Genomic DNA, 19627 nt, shown 5'->3' with positions numbered 1-19627 from the left:
TGAGTTAGAGATTGTAACTAGACTAAATGAAAAATCTGTTGATGTGCCCTTGAGCAAGGCACTTTACCCTAATTGCTCTAGATAAGAGCATCTGCTAAAATGTAGCATCAGGATTTTATTAATTATCATCTAAAAGGCTAAACTGGTCCAAGATCTGAGATGCTTTATGAACAGTAACTTTCGCCAACTTTGTTATTGTTGTTGTGGTTGTTGTCATGCCGAACAACAGCAGAGTTGTCCAGAGCAGAAACAGTGTGACCGGGCCAACAGGAAGGTCAGAGGACTATTAGTGACTTACTTTAAAACCACAATCTGTAAGATTTGCAGTAATCAGGTCACATGGCCAGGAAAAAAGGTATGAAACCACCCATGCGCCATCTAAAGATCTGAATTGAAAGGCACAAAGGGAGCATCTGGTATAACCCAGATGCCCTAAACCCATACTTATGCCTTTTTAATGAACATCCTGACTTGGCAGGAAATGACTAATAGCATCCCTGCTTCTGCTTCCACTACCCAAAATACCCAGAGGACATCCATAGCCTGGTAGACAGATACAGACCTGTCAGTCAGTCAGTCAGTCACTAACTCACTCACAGTTAACAATGCATGCCAGGCACACATACATATATAAATATGTTGTGTTGCCATACACACTGAGTATACAAAACATTGGTCCACCACCTAAAGGACATCCAGTCAACTTGACACAACTGTGGGAAGCATTGGAGTCAACATGGGCCAACAAGCTTTCGACACGTTGTAGAGTCCATGACACGATGAACTGAGGCTGTCTAAGGGCAAAAGGTGGGTGCAATATTAGGACGGTGTTCCTAATGTTTGATATACTCAGTGTACACACGGGATAGGTGCAGTGAAATGTGTTGTTTTACAGGATCATAGTAGTAGTACAGCGCCCCTGGAGCACATTAGGGTTAAGTGCCTTGCTCAAGGGCACATCAACAGATTTTCACTTTGTCGGCTTGGGTATTCAAACCAGCAACCTTTCGGTTACTGGCGCTAAAATTTTAACCACTAGTCTCTCTGCCTCCCTGCCAGGGATCTAGCAAGTAAGAGTGCCACAAAACTCTCCAACGGCCACAGCTATGGGATGTCGTGTTTAGCGGGCCATCATCGGCCTGACTGCCTCTGCAATCTCAGTCTTATCCTCTTTGATAGTAACTGCCAGGGAAAGTTATTTAACTTCATCTCTGATTCAGTCTTGTTACTCAGAGAGACAGAGCTTCTCACAACAACCCTGCTGAAATAACTGATCATTATAACTGATCATTGACAATTTTGTCTTCATTAATGATTCTTATAACACTCAAACTGCATATTCTGAATCTGTTTGATAGGTTATTAATAGCTTTTGTTTTTATGGAGTCCATTAAGCCATGACACAAGTAACCAAGTTATTTTGATGATGAAATAGGTAGACCAGGGATGGGCAACTCCAGTCCTCGAGGGCCTGAGTGGTGTTACACTTTTTCTCCATCCCTAGCAAACACAGCTGATTAAACTAATGTCATTCTAAACTGAAGATCATGATTAGATGATTATTGGAGTCAGGTGTGTTATCTGGAGCTGGGGCAAAACTGTGACACCAGTCAGGCCCTCGAGGACTAGAGCTCCCCATCGCTGAAGTGGACTATAATAAGTGCAAGTTTTGAAGAGATTGTAGCCTAATCTTTCTGAGTAACTTGTCCAAACATCTCCATTTTATGAAGCATGGAATGTTCAAACAAGTTGAGCAGGTAGCTTACAGGTTGTGTCAGGTCCCAGACAGTCTTGTGGTGTTGACAACCGCAGGAATTAGCTAGGAATTAGCTAGTCAACCATATCCTTGAGGCACTCTTTGACTGTCAGCGTCAAAGGAGGATCTCTAGAGCAGTGTTTCCCAACGCCAGTCCCCCAACTGCACACATTTTTGTTGTAGACCCAGACAAACTCACCTGATTCAAATTGTCAACTAATCATCAAGCCCTGAATGAGTTGAATCAGCTGAGTTTTTCTGGAGTTACAACAAAATAGTATGGTGTTGGGGGACTGGAGGACAGGAGTTGGAAATCATTGCATGCACAGTCAAGGATGATCAGCTTACAGCAAAGATAATTAGGGGTGTTTGGTTTTTACATACACCATAGACCTGAGATTACATAACCCCCGTGGCCAGGTAGGCTCGATCAGATCAGTGGACAGTGACTGCTGGTTTCCTGCTACAGGTGTGGATGGACAGTCATTCATCATGCGCAGGAATGTGTTTTCAAATATGGAGAGCAGTGAAAAAGGGAGGTTTCCTCTCACTAACGTATAGAGATTAATCAAAACAAACATATGTAGGTAACTTATTAAAAAAACATTGACAGGCAATCCTTGATACCTACATTTACATAAATAAACAGTGTTAATTTGTATGCAGTATCAGTGGCGATTTTAGCAAAGCCACAACACAACACAAAAAATACATGATTTGCACTATGACGGTGACAAACGGTGTCCACAAACTGTTAGGGCCTACATAAAGCTGTCCCAACAGCAGTCCCAACACCTTACCACTGCTACACCTGGCTATCAGCTGAGCCTTGTCTGGCAGCGAAACAGTTCATTCAGCCTCATTTACTGCCTTTTAAAAAAACATAGCTGATATGGCTGACTTGCTTAAACAAATGGGGTTTCTACTGACAATTGAGATGTACAAAACACGGCTTAAAGGGACGACAAGCGGATAAGAGGCAATCCGTAATTTCGATTAAGACATTAATGAGCGAGCTAGACAGACATAGTCAATAATACTAATTGTTCAGCACTTTTGAAATGTACAGCGACAGAATTCAGAACATGGTCCGTTGAATAGCATGCTAGTGATTGCTTTGCAACGCTTGCAGTTAGCCACTGATTCCTTCCATAACACTCATTGTTGAATTTGCGATATCCAACTTGTTGTGTAATGTTTATGTCCCATAGGGCGGCGCACAATTTGCCCAGCGTCGTCCGGTTTTGGCAGGGGTAGGCCGTCATTGTAAATAAGAATTTGTTCTTAACTGACTTGCCTAGTTAAATAAAGGTTAAATAAAATGTAAAAAATGTCCAATTGCCGATGAGCACCGATACGTTTTATCTATAATTTCTCTTCATATGACAAGGATTAAAAAGGATTTGCCAGTAGATTGTCGACTTGATTGATGATGATGACTACTAGCTTTTTGAAAGTATGAGGTTGACATGATCAGTCCAATCAAAGCTACTGTAGATATAAAGTGATTTGACGTCATTTTATCTGTGGCCAATGACCTTGACCCTTCTTGGATGGGCACTGTAACTCTATGGCAGCACCCAAGGGGCTTGAATTTCGAGCTTTACCCTTAGATTTGGTGGTGACATAGTGTCCCGATGAGTAACAGAACATTGAGCGCTCCGTATTTTCCGCTGGCTGTCCCACCACCACAGAAAGCACTGAGCTAGGCTGAAACACCTGCATTTTAGAGCTGCCTTACTCAAAAAAGCAAAAAAGAGACCATGTTTGTATGCGGCTTTATTAACTCAATGTATATATTTTTTTACATAGCTTGAAAAGTGATATGTGACACGTATCAATGCAAAAATAACATGCAAAGCAGGCGACCCCCCCCCCCCCCCCCAAATGTGGGGCTAAAAATGTGGGGCTCAGTGGCGACCTGAAGGACCCCCACCCTGAAGGACTGGCTGCAAAATAACTAAGGTTGAACTGCAGTTTAATTACAAAATGACTGCACTACTACAGTTACAAAAGTGAGGATGCAGTAAATGTTAATTGATCTTTTGCTGCTGGGTGTAGGGAGGTGTGCCCCTTATTTTGTCCAATGAGGTATTTTCAGAAAATATATCTGTCCATTAAGGATCCATCTGGGATTCAACAACAAAGAGGACACCCCACCACTTTTTGGTAAACAGCTGATGGGGTGGAGAAATGTATCCACTTTCAAATTCATAGACAGAGAAATGGATGCAAGGACTGACCATCCATAGCTGTTCCTCTGCAATCTCAGTCTTTTCCTCTTTGATTGTAACTGCCAGTGAAAGTTATTTCACTTTATCTCTGATAGTCTTGTTACTCAGGGTAACAGAGCTTCTCACAACAACCCTGCTGAGATAACTGATAATTATAAAATATTACAAAATAAATCAAATTTGGTCGATAACAAAAAACATCCTTTCTGAATTTAAAAGTCATCCAATAATGAATCCTCTACAATATTACATGTAATCAGTTTCTCCTCAACCCTATTATGTGCATGCTTTGAAAAGGTTGTAGTCTACTCCTTCTGAGTAACTTGTACAAACATCTTCATTGTATGAAGCATGGAATGTTGAAACATGTTGGACAGGTAGCTTACAGTTAGTGTCAGGTCCCAGACAGTCTTGTGGCCTTGACAACCACAGGAGATAGCTAGTAAACCACACCCTTGAGCCACTCTTTACCACCAGCCTCAAAGGAGGATCTCTGGGAATCACTGTTCACATAGTCATGGATGATAGGACTACATTAAAGATAACCAGGTGTGTTTGGTTTTACGTAGACCATAGACCTGAGATGATATAACACTCGTGGCTATCTATAACCCAAAAATGTAGAACCTAAAAGGGTTATTTGGCTGTCCCCATAGGATAACCCTTTGTAGAACCCTTTTTGGTACTAGGTAAAAACCCTTTTGGTTCCAGGTAGAACCCTTTTGGATTCCATGTCACAGAGGGAACCAAAAAGGGTTCTCCTGTAGGGACAGCCGAACCCTTTTGAAACCCTTTTTTGAAAACGTGTACGCTCGAGCAGATCTGTGGGCGGTGTCTGCTGGTTGCCTGCTACAGGTGTTGTACAGGTGTGGATGGACAGTCAGTCATCATGCACAGGAATTTAAGGTGTTTTCAATGAGGCAAAGCAGAACCTAAAAGGTGGGAACCCAAAGGGTTTTACCTATTACCAAAGAGAAGTGAAAAGGGGTGGTGTCCTCTCACTAATCTATAGAGATGTATCAAAACAAACAAATATGCAGGTAACTCTTTAAAATAACATTGACAGAGGCAGGCACAAGCTTGGCAGGCAATTTACAGGTAGCATCAGGTCTCAGACCTGTGGCCTTAACAACCACAGGAGGTAGCTAGTAAACCACACCCGTGAGGCACTCTTTACCGCCAGCCTCAAAGGAGGATTATACATGAGATAAAAGTGATAGTTGAATCATGTTCTAAAGCTTTACAGCAGGGATCATCAACTAGATTCAGCCATGGATGATTTGTTTCTTGAGCGGATGGTCGGGGGGCCGGAGCGTAGACTGCAAATTGACCACAAGAAGTCCAAACAGATATGTTTGACTAAAAGTGAATCATTTCAAGCCTTGCTTATATTTGTTCACATGTCTCTCTATTATGCATGGGAATACTCAGGAACAGATTTCTTAAATAAGAATCACTTGGGACTTATTTCCTGTTTTTTTACAGTTTATTATGTTTGCTCATTAAACTTGGGGCACATAAAACCACCCGGCCACCAGTTGGGGACCCTGCTTTACAGTGTTTGTTTACAATAAATAAAAAATATTACAAACAATGTAGTAAAACAAGCTTATATATTGGGCTCTGATGGGTAACGCAGGTCATGAAGTATTTATAGGTTATATTCTTCAAGACTCAATGGCTAAATATCATTCATTTAAAAATCAAGCGAACCCCTTTTGGCCTACCGGTAATTGTAACCCCAGATCGAAGCACAACTTCAATAGGCTAAGAAATCACATTTTACTTCAATGTATAGTGTCTACATTAAACATTGAATTTGTTCACATCGACACAAGAAGGAACCTTATTAAACAATCCACATCTGTTTTCATTTAACCAAATTGTGTCAGGACCAACAGTTATTTTTTCCGACATGGCTGCTATTAATTTACTGACAACTTTATTGCGCTGCATGGAAACGTTTACGCAGTCTTGCAACCAGAAGTGCCTGTCCAATGGTACGTATTGCGAGTGTGGGCTGCACCGTTGCTACTGTAGGTGGGGTTTTTCGCATATATATACATGGTTGTGCAAATTCCCAACCCCCCTGCAATCTCAGTCTGAGAAAGTTTCACAGTCCCTACCTGTGGCCAGCTGGTAAGATATCCAATTTTTGATTCAATATACCTTCTGCAGGAAATTGAGCACCTCGACTTCCAATCCTAGATAACAATAATTTGTTGTTGTCATGAACCATTATATTTAGCATTTGGGAACTCTCCTTTTTCGGGACGTTGAAACGTGTTTAGATGGGAAACTAACTTCCCTGTTTCTTTGTCTCTCTGATCTGGTAGCCAGTGGCTGTGGCGCAGTAGTAACATTTCAGAGTTATTTTGATTCCTTATTTTCTGTAACGGTTGCATTTACCTGAGTGAGCAGATCATGTTATGTCTTGAAAAGCATAAAAGCATTGTGAACTAACTGAGTAAAAGTGACGAAACGGTTAAAGTTTTGTGTGAGTTCTACATGATTCCAGTTAGGCGCGGTCATCACCAGATTTTTTGCTAACATTGTGCGATAGATGGGGGCAGTTTGTTCTGCAGTGACATACATAATCTGTACAGCCTCAAACACATGTCTATCCAGTTGTTGTAGGCATATAATTGTATTCTATGGAATGATGATTAGCAGATCTAAGTGGCAACCTATCATAGGCAGAGACATTGTTTACTTTTGTGAGTCCATGAAATAGTTTGACAAAATATATGCATGGTCTGTTACTGTAGCATATTCTGGCATCAAAGAATTCGTTTTTCAACTATAATTATTTTAGAAATTCAATAGACTTTGGTGTCAATATAGAGGATATTATTAATACTGTACTGTGGTTATTACTGAATCCCCCTATTCCTCTCTGCAGACCTGTTCCACCATGTCCTTTGTTGCAGCCTTCCTGGAACAGACCGTCTATCTGGGCATGCCCGATGACATGGTAGGGTTCTGTTCCACTTGCTTGAGGAATAGCCTTGAATCTGCAAATATTTACCAGGCTGTGTTTGTACATTTCTAGCCAGATAGAGAGGAGGGGACGGGGGAGGACAGAGTGAGAGCAAAGGTGATGGATGTTGAGGGTAAAGAAAGAGGGTTAGTCTGAGACAGAGAGTCATGGGAGGAGAGATGGATGACCATACTTATCTTGTGATTCATAGAAGGAATTGAGTAGGAGGAGCCCTTCGGTTCAGAACCATTAGAAACCAAAAATACAAAATGCACAATTCCTTCTCTTTCCCACTCTATCCCTATTCCTTATATGGGATGTTTCTCTCTTTGCTTCTGAACTATTCTCTACATTTTGTGAAGGTATCCATTGATTCACTGCATGGCAGCTAAGTGAAATTGTTCTGTCTCAGACCTTACTCAATCAGGGCACTGTGACTCCCTACCCGCATTTCAGTGCCGATGGGGATGCAGGCATCTTGGATAAGGCCATCAAGGCCAAAGGTGAGGTTGTCACACACACACACAAATAATGTTTGAATGTGTTTCATAGCAGAGACGCTTAGTTGAATAGAACTCACTCCGTGTGTAACATGAGGCAGCATAGAAGGACATTCTGGGAGGGAATGTGAGCATGTGTGTACATGTCTGTTTCTATTGTCTTTTGCTGGGGAGCGGTGAAAGCTTTCTCACCGTAAGCCTGGGGCCACACAGATTCTTTGTGTTAGTTAAAAAATGGATAAGGGCTCATGGATTAAGCTAGGCAATGGTGTTTCCTAGAGACGGGTTGGCTGTTTAGCAACAAAACTGACGAGTGTACAACTATGTGGCAAAACAGATGGGATTGGCTATACTTTGTCTGAAGTTGTTGGTTAGCTATCTAGTGAATTTTAGCCATATTAGCAAAGAGAGTACATTAGTCAAAACAAGACATGGCATCAATACAAAGATACCCACGATTCCCTACATGACAGCTTTTTGTCATTTGTTGCTAGCTATCTGACGGTTCAGAATCATAACACACACCTTCTGGCCACACCGATGCATGCTCATCATTTTCGTGACGTTGTCAGCCAACCCATCTATTGAACAAGTCATTCCATCTTGTCTCTGTGACGTAGGTGTAGATGAGAACACCATCATTGAAGTGCTGGTGAAGAGGAGCAATGCCCAGAGACAGCAGATCAAAGCTAGCTACCAAAAGGCTAGTGGCAAGGTAAGACGGGACACCCACTAGGTGCGTTTGGTTTAGCATGTGCGGGTGGCGGCTCGTGGTTGGAATTCGCACTTCAGGATCAATGGAACGATGCAAAACGTGCAAACTCCAGCCACCTGGTGCACCTGGAAAGCTAAAACACACACGTGTATGACTGTGGAAGTGTGTATCATCCCTCTGTCTGCAGCCTCTGGAGACTGCCCTGAAGTCAGCCCTAAATGGAGAGCTGGAGGAGGTGGTTCTGGCACTGCTCAAAACACCAGCCCAATATGACGCCCAACAGCTCAAACTGGCCATGAAGGTACACATGCACTCACTCACTCCTACTAAGAATATACAATACTACAGATGGTAACAGATACTGTATAGTACAAATGTTTAAAGAGTAATGAATTGTTTCTAAAGAGGAAGCTGTGATGACATCATCCTGTATTCTTGTTCTGCTGTTTAGTCAGACCCACCCACTTCCTAACACCCTACCCATAGTGACTCATTCTGCTTTATTATAGTGTTGTGTAATAACGGTGGGACTTTTAAAATGGGTGGGACTGTCTGTGTTCTTTATACAATGGGTGGAACTGTTTTAATATGTGAGGAGATGGTAAGAAAAGTGGTGATGAGTACCTACTGTACTTTAAGTTTCACGGTACTTTAAGTTTCAGGATACACAAGTCTGTGCATGTGCAGTGTGTGTGAGCCCAGCTAGCACATTTGGTTTCTAGGAAGTTGTGGGAATGTATGTTTTTGGTTTCCCATTGGTTCTGGTAACTAAGCCATACGTTTCCTGACTGGTAAAATGGTTGCATAGAGGTTCCTATGGTTCCTTTAAAGTTTTCCTGGGAGGTTTTATTAATGTTCTAAGAATGGAAATTATAGTTTATTTGAAAGTAATTTAATAAGGTTCTGTGAATGTTTCAATTAGACTTTTTTATACTGAACAGAAATATAAATGCAACATGTAAAGTGTTGGTCTCTGTTTCATGAGCTGAACCCCCCCCAGGTTATTTCTCTCAGATTTTTGGAACAAATTTGTTTACTTCCCTGTTAGTGAGCATTTCTCCTTTGCCTAGGTAATCCATCCACCCTACAGGTGTGGCTTATCAATAAGCTGATTAAACGGCATTATCATTACACAGGTGCACCTTGTGCTGGGGACAAGAAAAAGCCACTCTAAAATGTGCCGTTTTGTCACACAACACAATGCCACAGGTCTCAAGTTGAGGGAGCATGCAGTTGGTTTGCTGACTGCAAGAATGTCCACCATAGCTGTTGCCAGAGAATTGAATGTTCATTTCTCTACCATAAACCACCTCCAACGTTGTCTTAGAGAATTTGGCAGATTGTACAACCGGCCTCGCAACCGCAGACCATGTGTAACCATGCCAGCCCACGACCTCCATCAGGCTTCTTCACCTGCGGGATCGTCTGAGAACAGCTACCCGGACAGCTGATGAAACTCTGGGTTTGCACAACCGAGGAATTCCTGCACAAACATTCAGTAACCGTCTCAGGGAAGCTCATCTGTGTGCTCATCGTCCTCACCATTGTCTTGGCCTGACTGCAGTTCGGCGTCGTAACTGACTTAAGCGGGCAAATGCTCACCTTCGATGGCCACTGGCACGCTGGAGAAGTGCGCTCTTCACGGATTAATCCAGGTTTAAACTGTACCGGGCAGTATGGCGTCGTGTGGGTGAGCGTTTTGTTGATGTCGATGTTGTGAACAGAGTGCCCTATGGTGGTGTTATGGTATGGGCAGGTGTAAGCGACAGACAACGAACACAATTGCATTTTATCAATGGTCATTTGAATGCACAGAGATAAAATGACAAGATTCTGATGCCCATTGTTGTGCCATTCATCCGCTGCCATGTTTCAACATGATAATGCACAGCCCCATGTCGCAAGGATCTGGACACAATTCCTGGAAGCTGAAAATGTCCCAGTTCTTCCATGGCCTGCATACTCACCAGACCATTGAGCAAATTTGCGATGCTCTGGATTCACTTCTATGATAGCGTGTTCCAGTTCCCACCAATATCCAGCCACTTTGAACCGCCATTGAAGAGGACTAGGACAACATTCCACAGGTCACAATCAACAGCCTGATCAACTCAATGTGAAGTAGATGTTATGCTGCATGAGGCAAATGGTGGACACAACAGATACTGACTGGTTTTCTGATTCACGCCCCTACCTTTTTTTGTATCTGTGACCAACAACTACATATCTGTATTCCCAGTCTTGTGAAATTCATAGATTGGGCCCTAATGAATTTATTTAATTTGACTGATTTCCTTATATGAACTGTAACTCAGTAAAATTGTTGAAATTGCGTTTTATTTTTGTTCAGTATAATAACACGGCTAACTTAGTTTGCGTTAACTCCAATCACAGGACACATAGAACTTAATTTGCTAAGGCATTATTAATCATGCAAACACATTTCTTTTTTTTTATTGTGGCATGGAGTCAGTCCGATTCGAACCTATAATCTTCTGTTCTCTATCCATGGAATTAGTTTATTGCGCCATGCTATATCTTTTTAACACATACAAAGCGATTCATTTTAGTCTATTCAAACAAACACCATTTCAAAGGAAAATAAGCGCTCATTAAGATCAGGTGTGGCCAATTAATACATTTGAATACATTTAAAGCTGCATTGTGTAACTTTTTGGGTGACCCGACCAAATTCACATAGAAATGTGAGTTATACATCTGTCATTCTCGTTGAAAGCAAGTCTAAGAAGCAGTAGATCTGTTCTATGTGCACTTTTTCTATGCTTACCGTTAAGTTTTGTTTTTGCGTCTTTTACGTTTGGATTTGTACACCAGTTTCAAACGGCTGAAATGACAATATTATTGGTTATGGAAAATATATTTGACCCACCACCTCAATTCAGTCTTATGTGTCAACATTTTAAATTGTGTTTTTTACATTGGATAAAAGTACAGACTCAGAGCTACAGTGGTATATCATACACTGCAATTGAGGAACAATGGGAAAGTAATTCTGCTTTGAGAAAATGGTCCTTGAATGTTTTGGTACACCTACTAGAGAGCTCTTCTTTGTCTACACCCATTCAGCATCGTTCACACCCTCTTAAACCCCACCCATCTCTTTAAGGATTCACATGAGGCCATGTGCTAAACAGAGTGAGTAAGGTAGTGTAGTAAACATCCAAAAATGTCAATACTAAAAGTGCTGAAAGTAATATAAAAAATAGTCATAAAAATACACTCTCTAGTCCTATATCCTAATCTGACTTTGGTGCAGGTCCTGTTCTTCATATTGCCGTTTCTGGTAAATACACAGTATATTAAATCAATGTATTTGTCACGTGTACAGGATAAAGGTGTAAACGGAACAGTGAAATGGTTATACAAATATTGTCTAAATTGATGGTTCATGTGAAAGAAATGCTATAACCACCAACCTAGCCACATCAAGCTAAGTGGAGGGGTCACTATTGTCTAGACATGTACACATGTTCATAAAATACAATAGATCACCATAATCACCCCCAGACACACCTGGCTAACTTGATGGGTTATGTAATCGTCTGGCGAAGTGGAGTATTCTGTTTAGACAGGTAGGTAGCTGAACAATAAACCATAATCCCAACCCATAGCTACAGTACAAATGGATTGTAGCTAGCCACCATGCATGAAATGCTGTAGTTTGAATATTCAGGTAGCTAAAGCGAACCAACTAGGTTCAATGTTAGCTAGCTAACAATAGACTATAACTAGAAATGGAAATGGATTGCAGATCATCCACCTAACGTTAGGTTGCTGGCTGGCTAGCTATCTTTCGCAAGCTAGCTAACAGTACGCTTTAACTTAAAATGAAAACAACTTATTTCTGACTAAATTAGAAATGTATAATACCAGAAAATGAAGCTAGACTCTTACCCGTATACATGGATGAACACTTGTTTGTCCTGTTGTCAAGTCACTATAAACAAAATGTATTTGTTTATATTTAAATACCTCTCCTGTAGTGACGTGTGACACATTTAGCTTCCTGAAAAGGTCACATTTCATAGCGGTTTAGATGGTACAATGATTCTCTACGCTATAGTTGCTTGTTTTCTCACAAACTGAATTTAGGCCTAAATTCGCTTTATAACGTTCTTAGAACGTTTAATGTTTTATTGTGGTTTTAGTAAATGTTAAGGTAATGAAATGGCAATTATTATATATATTTTTTTGAGGGGTCAAGTTCCTTAAATGTGCTGAGAATGTTCCAAAGCCAAGCAACTATCCTGCACCATTCCCGGAAGGTTGTATGCAAAATAACCATAGGACAACCACGCTCTCACCAAGCTCTAGGAAACATTTGGTTCATAGAACATTATATGCTAGCAGTGCGGTGTCTGGTATAGTGATAGACTTGTAAGTGCAGGTAGTCCCATGTTTGCCTGTTTTGTTCCATTTGGGGTATAAGGAACATGGCCCTGCTCTTTGTGTTTGTGTCATCCGATCCTGGGCTCTTTTATCTCAGCTTTGACTCGTGACCCTTTTGTCCTTGTTGACCCTTCACCCCTCTCACCTATCTCTCTCAGGGATTGGGCACAGATGAGGATACTCTGATTGAGATTCTGGCCTCCAGGACCAATAAAGAGATCAAAGAGATAAAGAAGGTCTATAAGGAAGGTGTGTAATATGTTTGTCTGCAATATGTAAATGTCCTGTACATGATGTGATAGTTCCAACAAGCCAATAATCCTGGCTTTTTTTCTTGCTAGAATACAAAAAGGAGCTGGAAAATGACATCAAGTCTGACACAGGTGGAGACTTCAGGAATGCTCTGCTCTCGCTCTGCAAGGTGTGTGTGTGTGTGTGTTTGTTTAACTTCGGATGAATAGTTTGGAACAATAAACCCACCCCTCTCCCCTCCTTCACACACTGTAGGCTGCTAGGATTGAGGACTCCATGGTGAACCAGGAACTTGCTGAAAGTGATGCCAGGGTATGGAGAAAAGAGGGAGAGGGAGTGTGTTTGTGTCTGTATGTGAGAGAATTTAAGAAGTCAATGTGTAATGTGATTCCTGTATGTGATGCCTGTGCCTACTCTATCGGTCCATAGGCCCTGTATGAGGCTGGAGAGAAGAGGAAGGGAACAGACTGCTCTGTCTTCATAGACATTCTGACCAACAGAAGTGCTTCTCATCTCCGCCAAGGTGAATATGTGACGGCACAGCTCTGTGAGCTTAAGTCTACTCGAAACATGGAAAGTTATGCTGCTTTGAAAGTTGACAAACTTGTAAAACCACTAGGGGTGTCCCCAAAAACAAAAAAATCTTGGTCGACCGAAAGATGTCCTTATTTATTTTTCCATATATACAGTGCATTCGGAAAGTATTCAGACCCCTTGACTTTTTCCGGAATTTTGTTACGTTACAGCCTTACTCAAATTAATCAAATGTTTTTTTAGCACATCAATCTACAAAAATATCCATAATGACAAAGTGAAAACCGGTTTTAAGACAATTTTGCAAATGTATTAAAAATACAAAACAGAAATACCTTATTTACATAAGTAAGTATTCGAAATTGAGCTCCGGTGCATCTTGTTCCCATTGATCATCCTTGAGCTGTTTCTACAACTTGATTGGAGTCCACCTGTGGTAAATTAATTGGACATGATTTGGAAAGGCACACAACCGGTCTATTTAAGGTCCCACAGTTGACAGTGAATGTCAGAGCAAAAACCAAGCCATGAGGTCGAAGGAATTGTCCGTAGATCTCTGAGACAGGCTTGTGTCGAGGCACAGATCTGGGGAAGGGTACCAAATAATTTCTGCAGGATTGAAGGTCACCAAGAACACTGTGGCCTCCATCATTCTTAATTGGAAGAAGTTTGGAACCAAGAAGACTTTTCCTAGAGCTGGCCGCCCGGCCAATCTGAGCAATCGGGGGAGAAGGGCCTTGGTCAGGGAGTCTGACAGAGCTGCAGAGTTCCTCTGTGGAGATGGGAGAACCTTACAGAAGGACAACCATCTCTGCAGCACTCCACCAATCAGGCCTTTATGATAGTGGCCAGATGGAAGCTACTCCTCAGTAAAATGCACATGACAGTGAGCTTGGAGTTTGCCAAATGTCACCTAAAGACTCAGATCATGAGACTTTGAACTCTTTGGCCTGAATGCCAAGCATCACATCTGGAGTAAACCTGGCACCATCCCTACAGTGAAGCATAGTGTTGGTAGCTTCATGCTGTGGGGATGTTTTTCAGCGGCAGGGACTAGAAGACTAGTCAGGATCGAAGGAAAGATGAAAGGAGCAAAGTATAGAGAGATCGTTGACGAAAACTTGCTCTCGAGCACACAGGACCTCAGACTGGGGCGAAGGTTCACATTCCAGCAGCCCAACAACCTTAAGCACACAACCAAGACAATATAGGAGGGGCTTCAGGACAAGTCTCTGAATGTCCTTGAGTGGCCCTACCAGAGCCCGGACTTGAATCCGATCAAACATCTCTGGAGAGACCTGAAAATAGCTGTGCAGCGCAGCGCCACATCCAACCTGACAGCACTTGAGAGGATCTGCAGAGAAGAATGGGAGAAACTCCCCAAATACAGATGTGCCAAGCTTGTAGCGTCATACCCAAGAAGACAACAAAGTACTGAGTGAAGGGTCTGAATACTTCTGTAAATGTGATAATTCTGCATTAATAAATATGCCAATAATTCTAAAAACCTGTTTTGGCTTTGTCATTATGGGGTATTGTTTGTAGATTGATTGAGAGGGGGGGGGGGGACTATTTAATACATTTTAGAATAAGGCTGTAAAGCTCTACCTTTATATGTAATGAAAGTGTATGTGTGGGTGTGTGTATATACAGTATATACACCCACACACATAGTGCCTTCCAAAATAATTCACCCCCTTGGTGTTTTTTTTCCTATTTTGTTGCATTACAACCTGTAATGCAATGTAATGTATTTTTATTTGGATTTCATGTAATGGACACACACAAAAGTCAAAATTGGTGAAGTGAAATTAAAAAAACATTCAAAAAAATACACACGTAAGTGGTGCGTGCATATGTATTCACCCCCTTTGCTATGAAGCCCCTAAATAAGATCTGGTGCAAACAATTACCTTCAGAAGTCACTTAATAAATTAAATAAAGTCCACCTGTGTGCAGTCTAAGTGTCACATGATCTGTCACATGATCTCAGTATATAAACACCTGTTCTGAAAGGCCCCAGAGTCTGCAACACCACTAAGCAAGGGGCACCATGAAGACCAAGGAGCTCTCTAAACAGGTCAGGGACAAAGTTGTGGAGAAGTACAGATCAGGTTTGGGTTATAAAAAAATATCAGAAACTTTGAACATTCCACGGAGAATCTGAGAAATGAAGGCTATTCCATGTGAGAAATTGCCAAGAAACTGAAGATCTCGTACAACACAATGTACTACTCCCTTCACAGAACAGCGCAAACTGGCTCTAACCAGAATAGAAAGCGTGGGAGGCCCCGGTGCACAATTGAGGAAGAGGACAAGTACATTAGTGTTTCTCAAACTAGACACTGACGCCTCACAAGTCCTCAACTGGCAGCTTCATTAAATAGTACCCGCAAAACACCAGTCTCAACGTCAACAGTGAAGAGGCGAAGAAAGAGCCATATCTCAGACTGGCCAATAAAAAGAAAAGATTAAGATTGGCAAAAGAACACAGACACTGGACAGAGGAACTATGCCTAGATGGCCAGCATCCCGGAGTCCCTTCACTGTTGCCGTTGAGACTGGTGTTTTGCGGGTACTGTTTAATGAAGCTGCCAGTTGAGGACTTGTGATGCATCTGTTTCTCAAACTAGACACTCTAATGTAAATTTTAAAAAATCAACTGCTTTTGCGACGCCCCAGTGTAGCACTGTTCGGCTGCTGGAATTCTGTGTTCAGTTTTTTAAAAATCCCTTGCCTAATGGGACAACCACAGAGCGGGCTCAACTTGACTGGCTGCCGTAGATGCCATAAATTGTCCATCTTTCGCTTAAACAATTTAAGCACAAAGATCTATTTCAGATAGGCCTACTGGAATCCCTAGCTCCAGTGTAGCTCAGTGCTTTCTCCTTGGCTAAACTAGGCTTGTAATTAAACATGTTTCAGATGTTTCAGAAAATACACACTTTGTTATTAAGGCACATGAATGTTCAAAGGCATTTCTGAAGAAATAATAATAATCTAACATCCCTACTGTGAAGAAGGAACCAGCGCCAAATGACCAACTTCTTGAATCCCCTCTCTCTCTCACTCACTCACACTCTCACACACACAGAGAGAGGTTGTCTCAGATTTGGGATGTGCAAAAAATACATTTCCAAGTCACACATGCATCTAATATTCACTTGTGCGTGTGTGAAATAGGACAAATATAAGCACCCACCAAATGATTATTTAAGTACACACACACACACACACTTATTTTCTCACCACCTGTTAATTACATTGTTTTTGTCATCATTTAGACACTGAAGTCGGGCAAAATGTTTGTCAACGCACCACAAATGCTACTCGAATATAGAAGTGCGTGGGGTTTTCCCTTTTTCATACACTGTATGTGCGACCACACATGACTTGATACTGTGTGAGCGTTTCAAGTACATCATTATTTTTCTCTCTTCCTCTCTCAGTGTTTGAGAAGTACTCCAAGTACAGTAAGGTGGATGTGACAAAGGCTATCGACCTGGAACTGAAGGGAGACATTGAGAACTGTCTGACTGCCTTGGGTGAGATGGCACTGCCAGGACCAAGTCTAGTAATGTTCCAATGTCTTTTAAATAATCTGTGCATCACCCTCAATCCATGTCTTCTGCTGCATCACATCCTTCACTGGGCATCAGTCCTATAACATTACACTGTCCTTCATTTCCTCATGCACAAAAAGCCCACACTGTGATGTGAGCAAATTAACATTGGTCTCTCGAGTATAAAATAATCATCACTTATAAATAGATGGGATGGCACATTATCCAAAGGCACATTCACTATACTACAACTCCTGCAATGCACTGGTCACCTCCTGTCTCTTATACACATCTAGATGTGTATAAGAGACAGCTTATAAATAGATGGGATGGCACATTATCCAAAGGCACATTCACTATACTACAACTCCTGCAATGCACTGGTCACCTCATGGCCATTCCGATATCCTTGCGACAGCTTTGGGGAATGCTGCCTCTTGTCTATGCTGCTCTATGATGTCATCTGACTGGTTTTGCTATCTGTCTTTCAGTGAAGTGTGCTGGAAGCAAGCCTGCTTTCTTTGCTGAGATTCTCAACTTGGCCATGAAGGTCTGTTTACTGTTAAACATAGTTACAGTATGTTTTATGTGCCAGATAAGAGTTTGACCTGGGTCGTGTTCATTAGGGTATGCAACAGAAAATCTATTAAAAATGAAAATAAATGTTTCTTATCGGACAAATCCAGGTACCTGTTACAGTCCAAAACGACCCTATTTTAAGATTTGACAATCTACAGAAGAACATGCAAATACTGTACAAGAAAGCACAAACAGATCTCGGTTCAAGCTAAGGATCTTGCACCATCTGGTTATAAATCTTCAGTTTGTGTGCCTGTGCCATACCCCAGGGTAAAGGAACCAGGACCAAGATTCTGACCCGTATCATGGTGAGCCGTTCTGAAGTGGACATGGCCCGGATCAAACAAGCGTACCAGAAGACGTTTGGGAAAACCCTCTACCAGGATATTCTGGTGAGCAAACATCTCCACTGCCAAAGTGGCAATAAAAGACAAGGAACTGTTTCCCCGACCCAGATTAAGCATAGTACTAGACCTTAAAGCTTTTTCAACAGATTCTCCATTGAGAATGAGTTTAAATCCAGGACTAGGCTTATTCGGAGTTTTAAGGACATCACATTGTATGAAGTATTCAGATTTCTGGGTCCAATTCAAGATAGGATAGAAGACTGACCATGTGTGAAATGGAGAAATTTGGAATCTGAAAATAATTGTCAAAATGTTATATTTAAGCAATAAGGCCTGAGGGTGTGTGGTATATGGCTAATATACAATGGTTAAGGGCTGTTCTTACGCGCAACGTGGAGTGCCTGGACACAGCGCTTAGCCATGGTATATTGGCTATATATCACAAACCCCCAAGGTGCCATATTGCTATTATAAACTCTATACCAACGTAATTAGGACAGTTAAAAAATAACTATTTTGTCATACCTGTGGTATACCACAGCCGTCAGCCAATCTGCCTGCAGGGCTTGAACCACCCAGTTTATAATATGGTGTCTAAACATTATTTATATTTTGTAGAGTAACTGTGCTCTCTCTTATCCCCTTAGGATGACACCAATGGAGACTATGAGAAGATCTTACTGGCCCTGTGTGGAAGTGACAACTAACTTTCTCTTATCTCACCAGGAGATACTGTCTACCACAGTGCATGAGTTCCAATGGAGAATAATGTACATGATGAAACATTACCCTCCAATGTCTCAAATGCTCTTGCCAAATGCTAAATATGTTTCATGACAACTATCTGAAATGGCAGTCCTGATGTATTTTCGCTACATGCTAACAGCAATAAGCACAGTTAGCATGTTAAGCAGCATTGCATAATTTAATCTAGCTTCAGCAGACTTGGTGATCCATAGTGCAATCTATCGCACACCAAGAATATACAGTGGCATTGTACCCTGGTTGGATAACTGGTCCTTTGTGAAAATAAAGCATTTTATGTGGATCCATATTGTCTGCTGAATTTGTTTGTGTATATATTTTTCATTCTATGCAACATTGCATGTTAATAATTAGGCTACAAAATAATACAAAAAATAATGCTCTCTATGAAAAGTTATAATTTGATAATGACACATTGAGAATGAACCATGTCATGAGTTACATTTACAACATTGTAAAACACAGATATGGTGTGTAACACTAGAATTTCGATAGACATATGTGTATTAGGCCTACAGTAAGTAGCATGACAGGCTTTGGAAGGATGGTCCCGTGAGACTACAGTTAAATGTAAAGCCATTCTTGAGGAAGACCGAAAAGTAGATGACACCTTTTTATTTAAACGACTGACTTCTCAATCTTATAGACATAAGCCTAATTAAATCGAACCAGGTCTCCTTTGAAAAATAGATTTTATCCAATGAGGAAAAACCTGTATTAAATAAAAAAAAATTAAACACCAGCGGCAAAAGGTTACGAAAATATGTGTTTGTTCAGACCCGGGATTCTAATCAGTAACACAATGTTAACCATGTGAGTAGAGAAACGACATTCAAAATCATGAATTTCAACACAGTAGGTCTACATTCTCGCGGTCATGGAGGAATGCAGTGTCATAAACCACAGATATTGGCTACTGATAACCGTTTTGATTAGGCTTAAACGGAGAAAGATGCTTGTTTGTGTCTTGATTAAACGGCGAAAAACTGCTA

At 41.3% G+C, this 19627-nt stretch overlaps 1 protein-coding gene across 1 annotated transcript; it reads left to right on the top strand.

Moving 5' to 3' along the window:
- Positions 1–6038: 6038 nt before the first annotated feature.
- On the top strand, positions 6039–18922 carry LOC111974273 (annexin A1). Its single transcript, XM_024001946.2, has 13 exons — positions 6039–6129; positions 6893–6964; positions 7383–7473; positions 8091–8185; positions 8373–8486; positions 12754–12844; positions 12937–13016; positions 13103–13159; positions 13277–13370; positions 16831–16926; positions 17436–17494; positions 17793–17915; positions 18518–18922. Exons 2-13 carry the CDS (start codon positions 6905–6907, stop codon positions 18575–18577), a joined length of 1020 nt encoding a protein of 339 aa, XP_023857714.1. The 5' UTR covers positions 6039–6129; positions 6893–6904; the 3' UTR covers positions 18578–18922.
- The last annotated feature ends 705 nt before the right edge of the window (positions 18923–19627 follow it).

This window comes from Salvelinus sp. IW2-2015, linkage group LG15, assembly GCF_002910315.2.
Source record: "Salvelinus sp. IW2-2015 linkage group LG15, ASM291031v2, whole genome shotgun sequence".
NCBI lineage: Eukaryota > Metazoa > Chordata > Actinopteri > Salmoniformes > Salmonidae > Salvelinus > Salvelinus sp. IW2-2015.
Note: the sequence above shows the minus strand (reverse complement) of the source record. Positions and strands in the feature narration are given on the sequence as shown.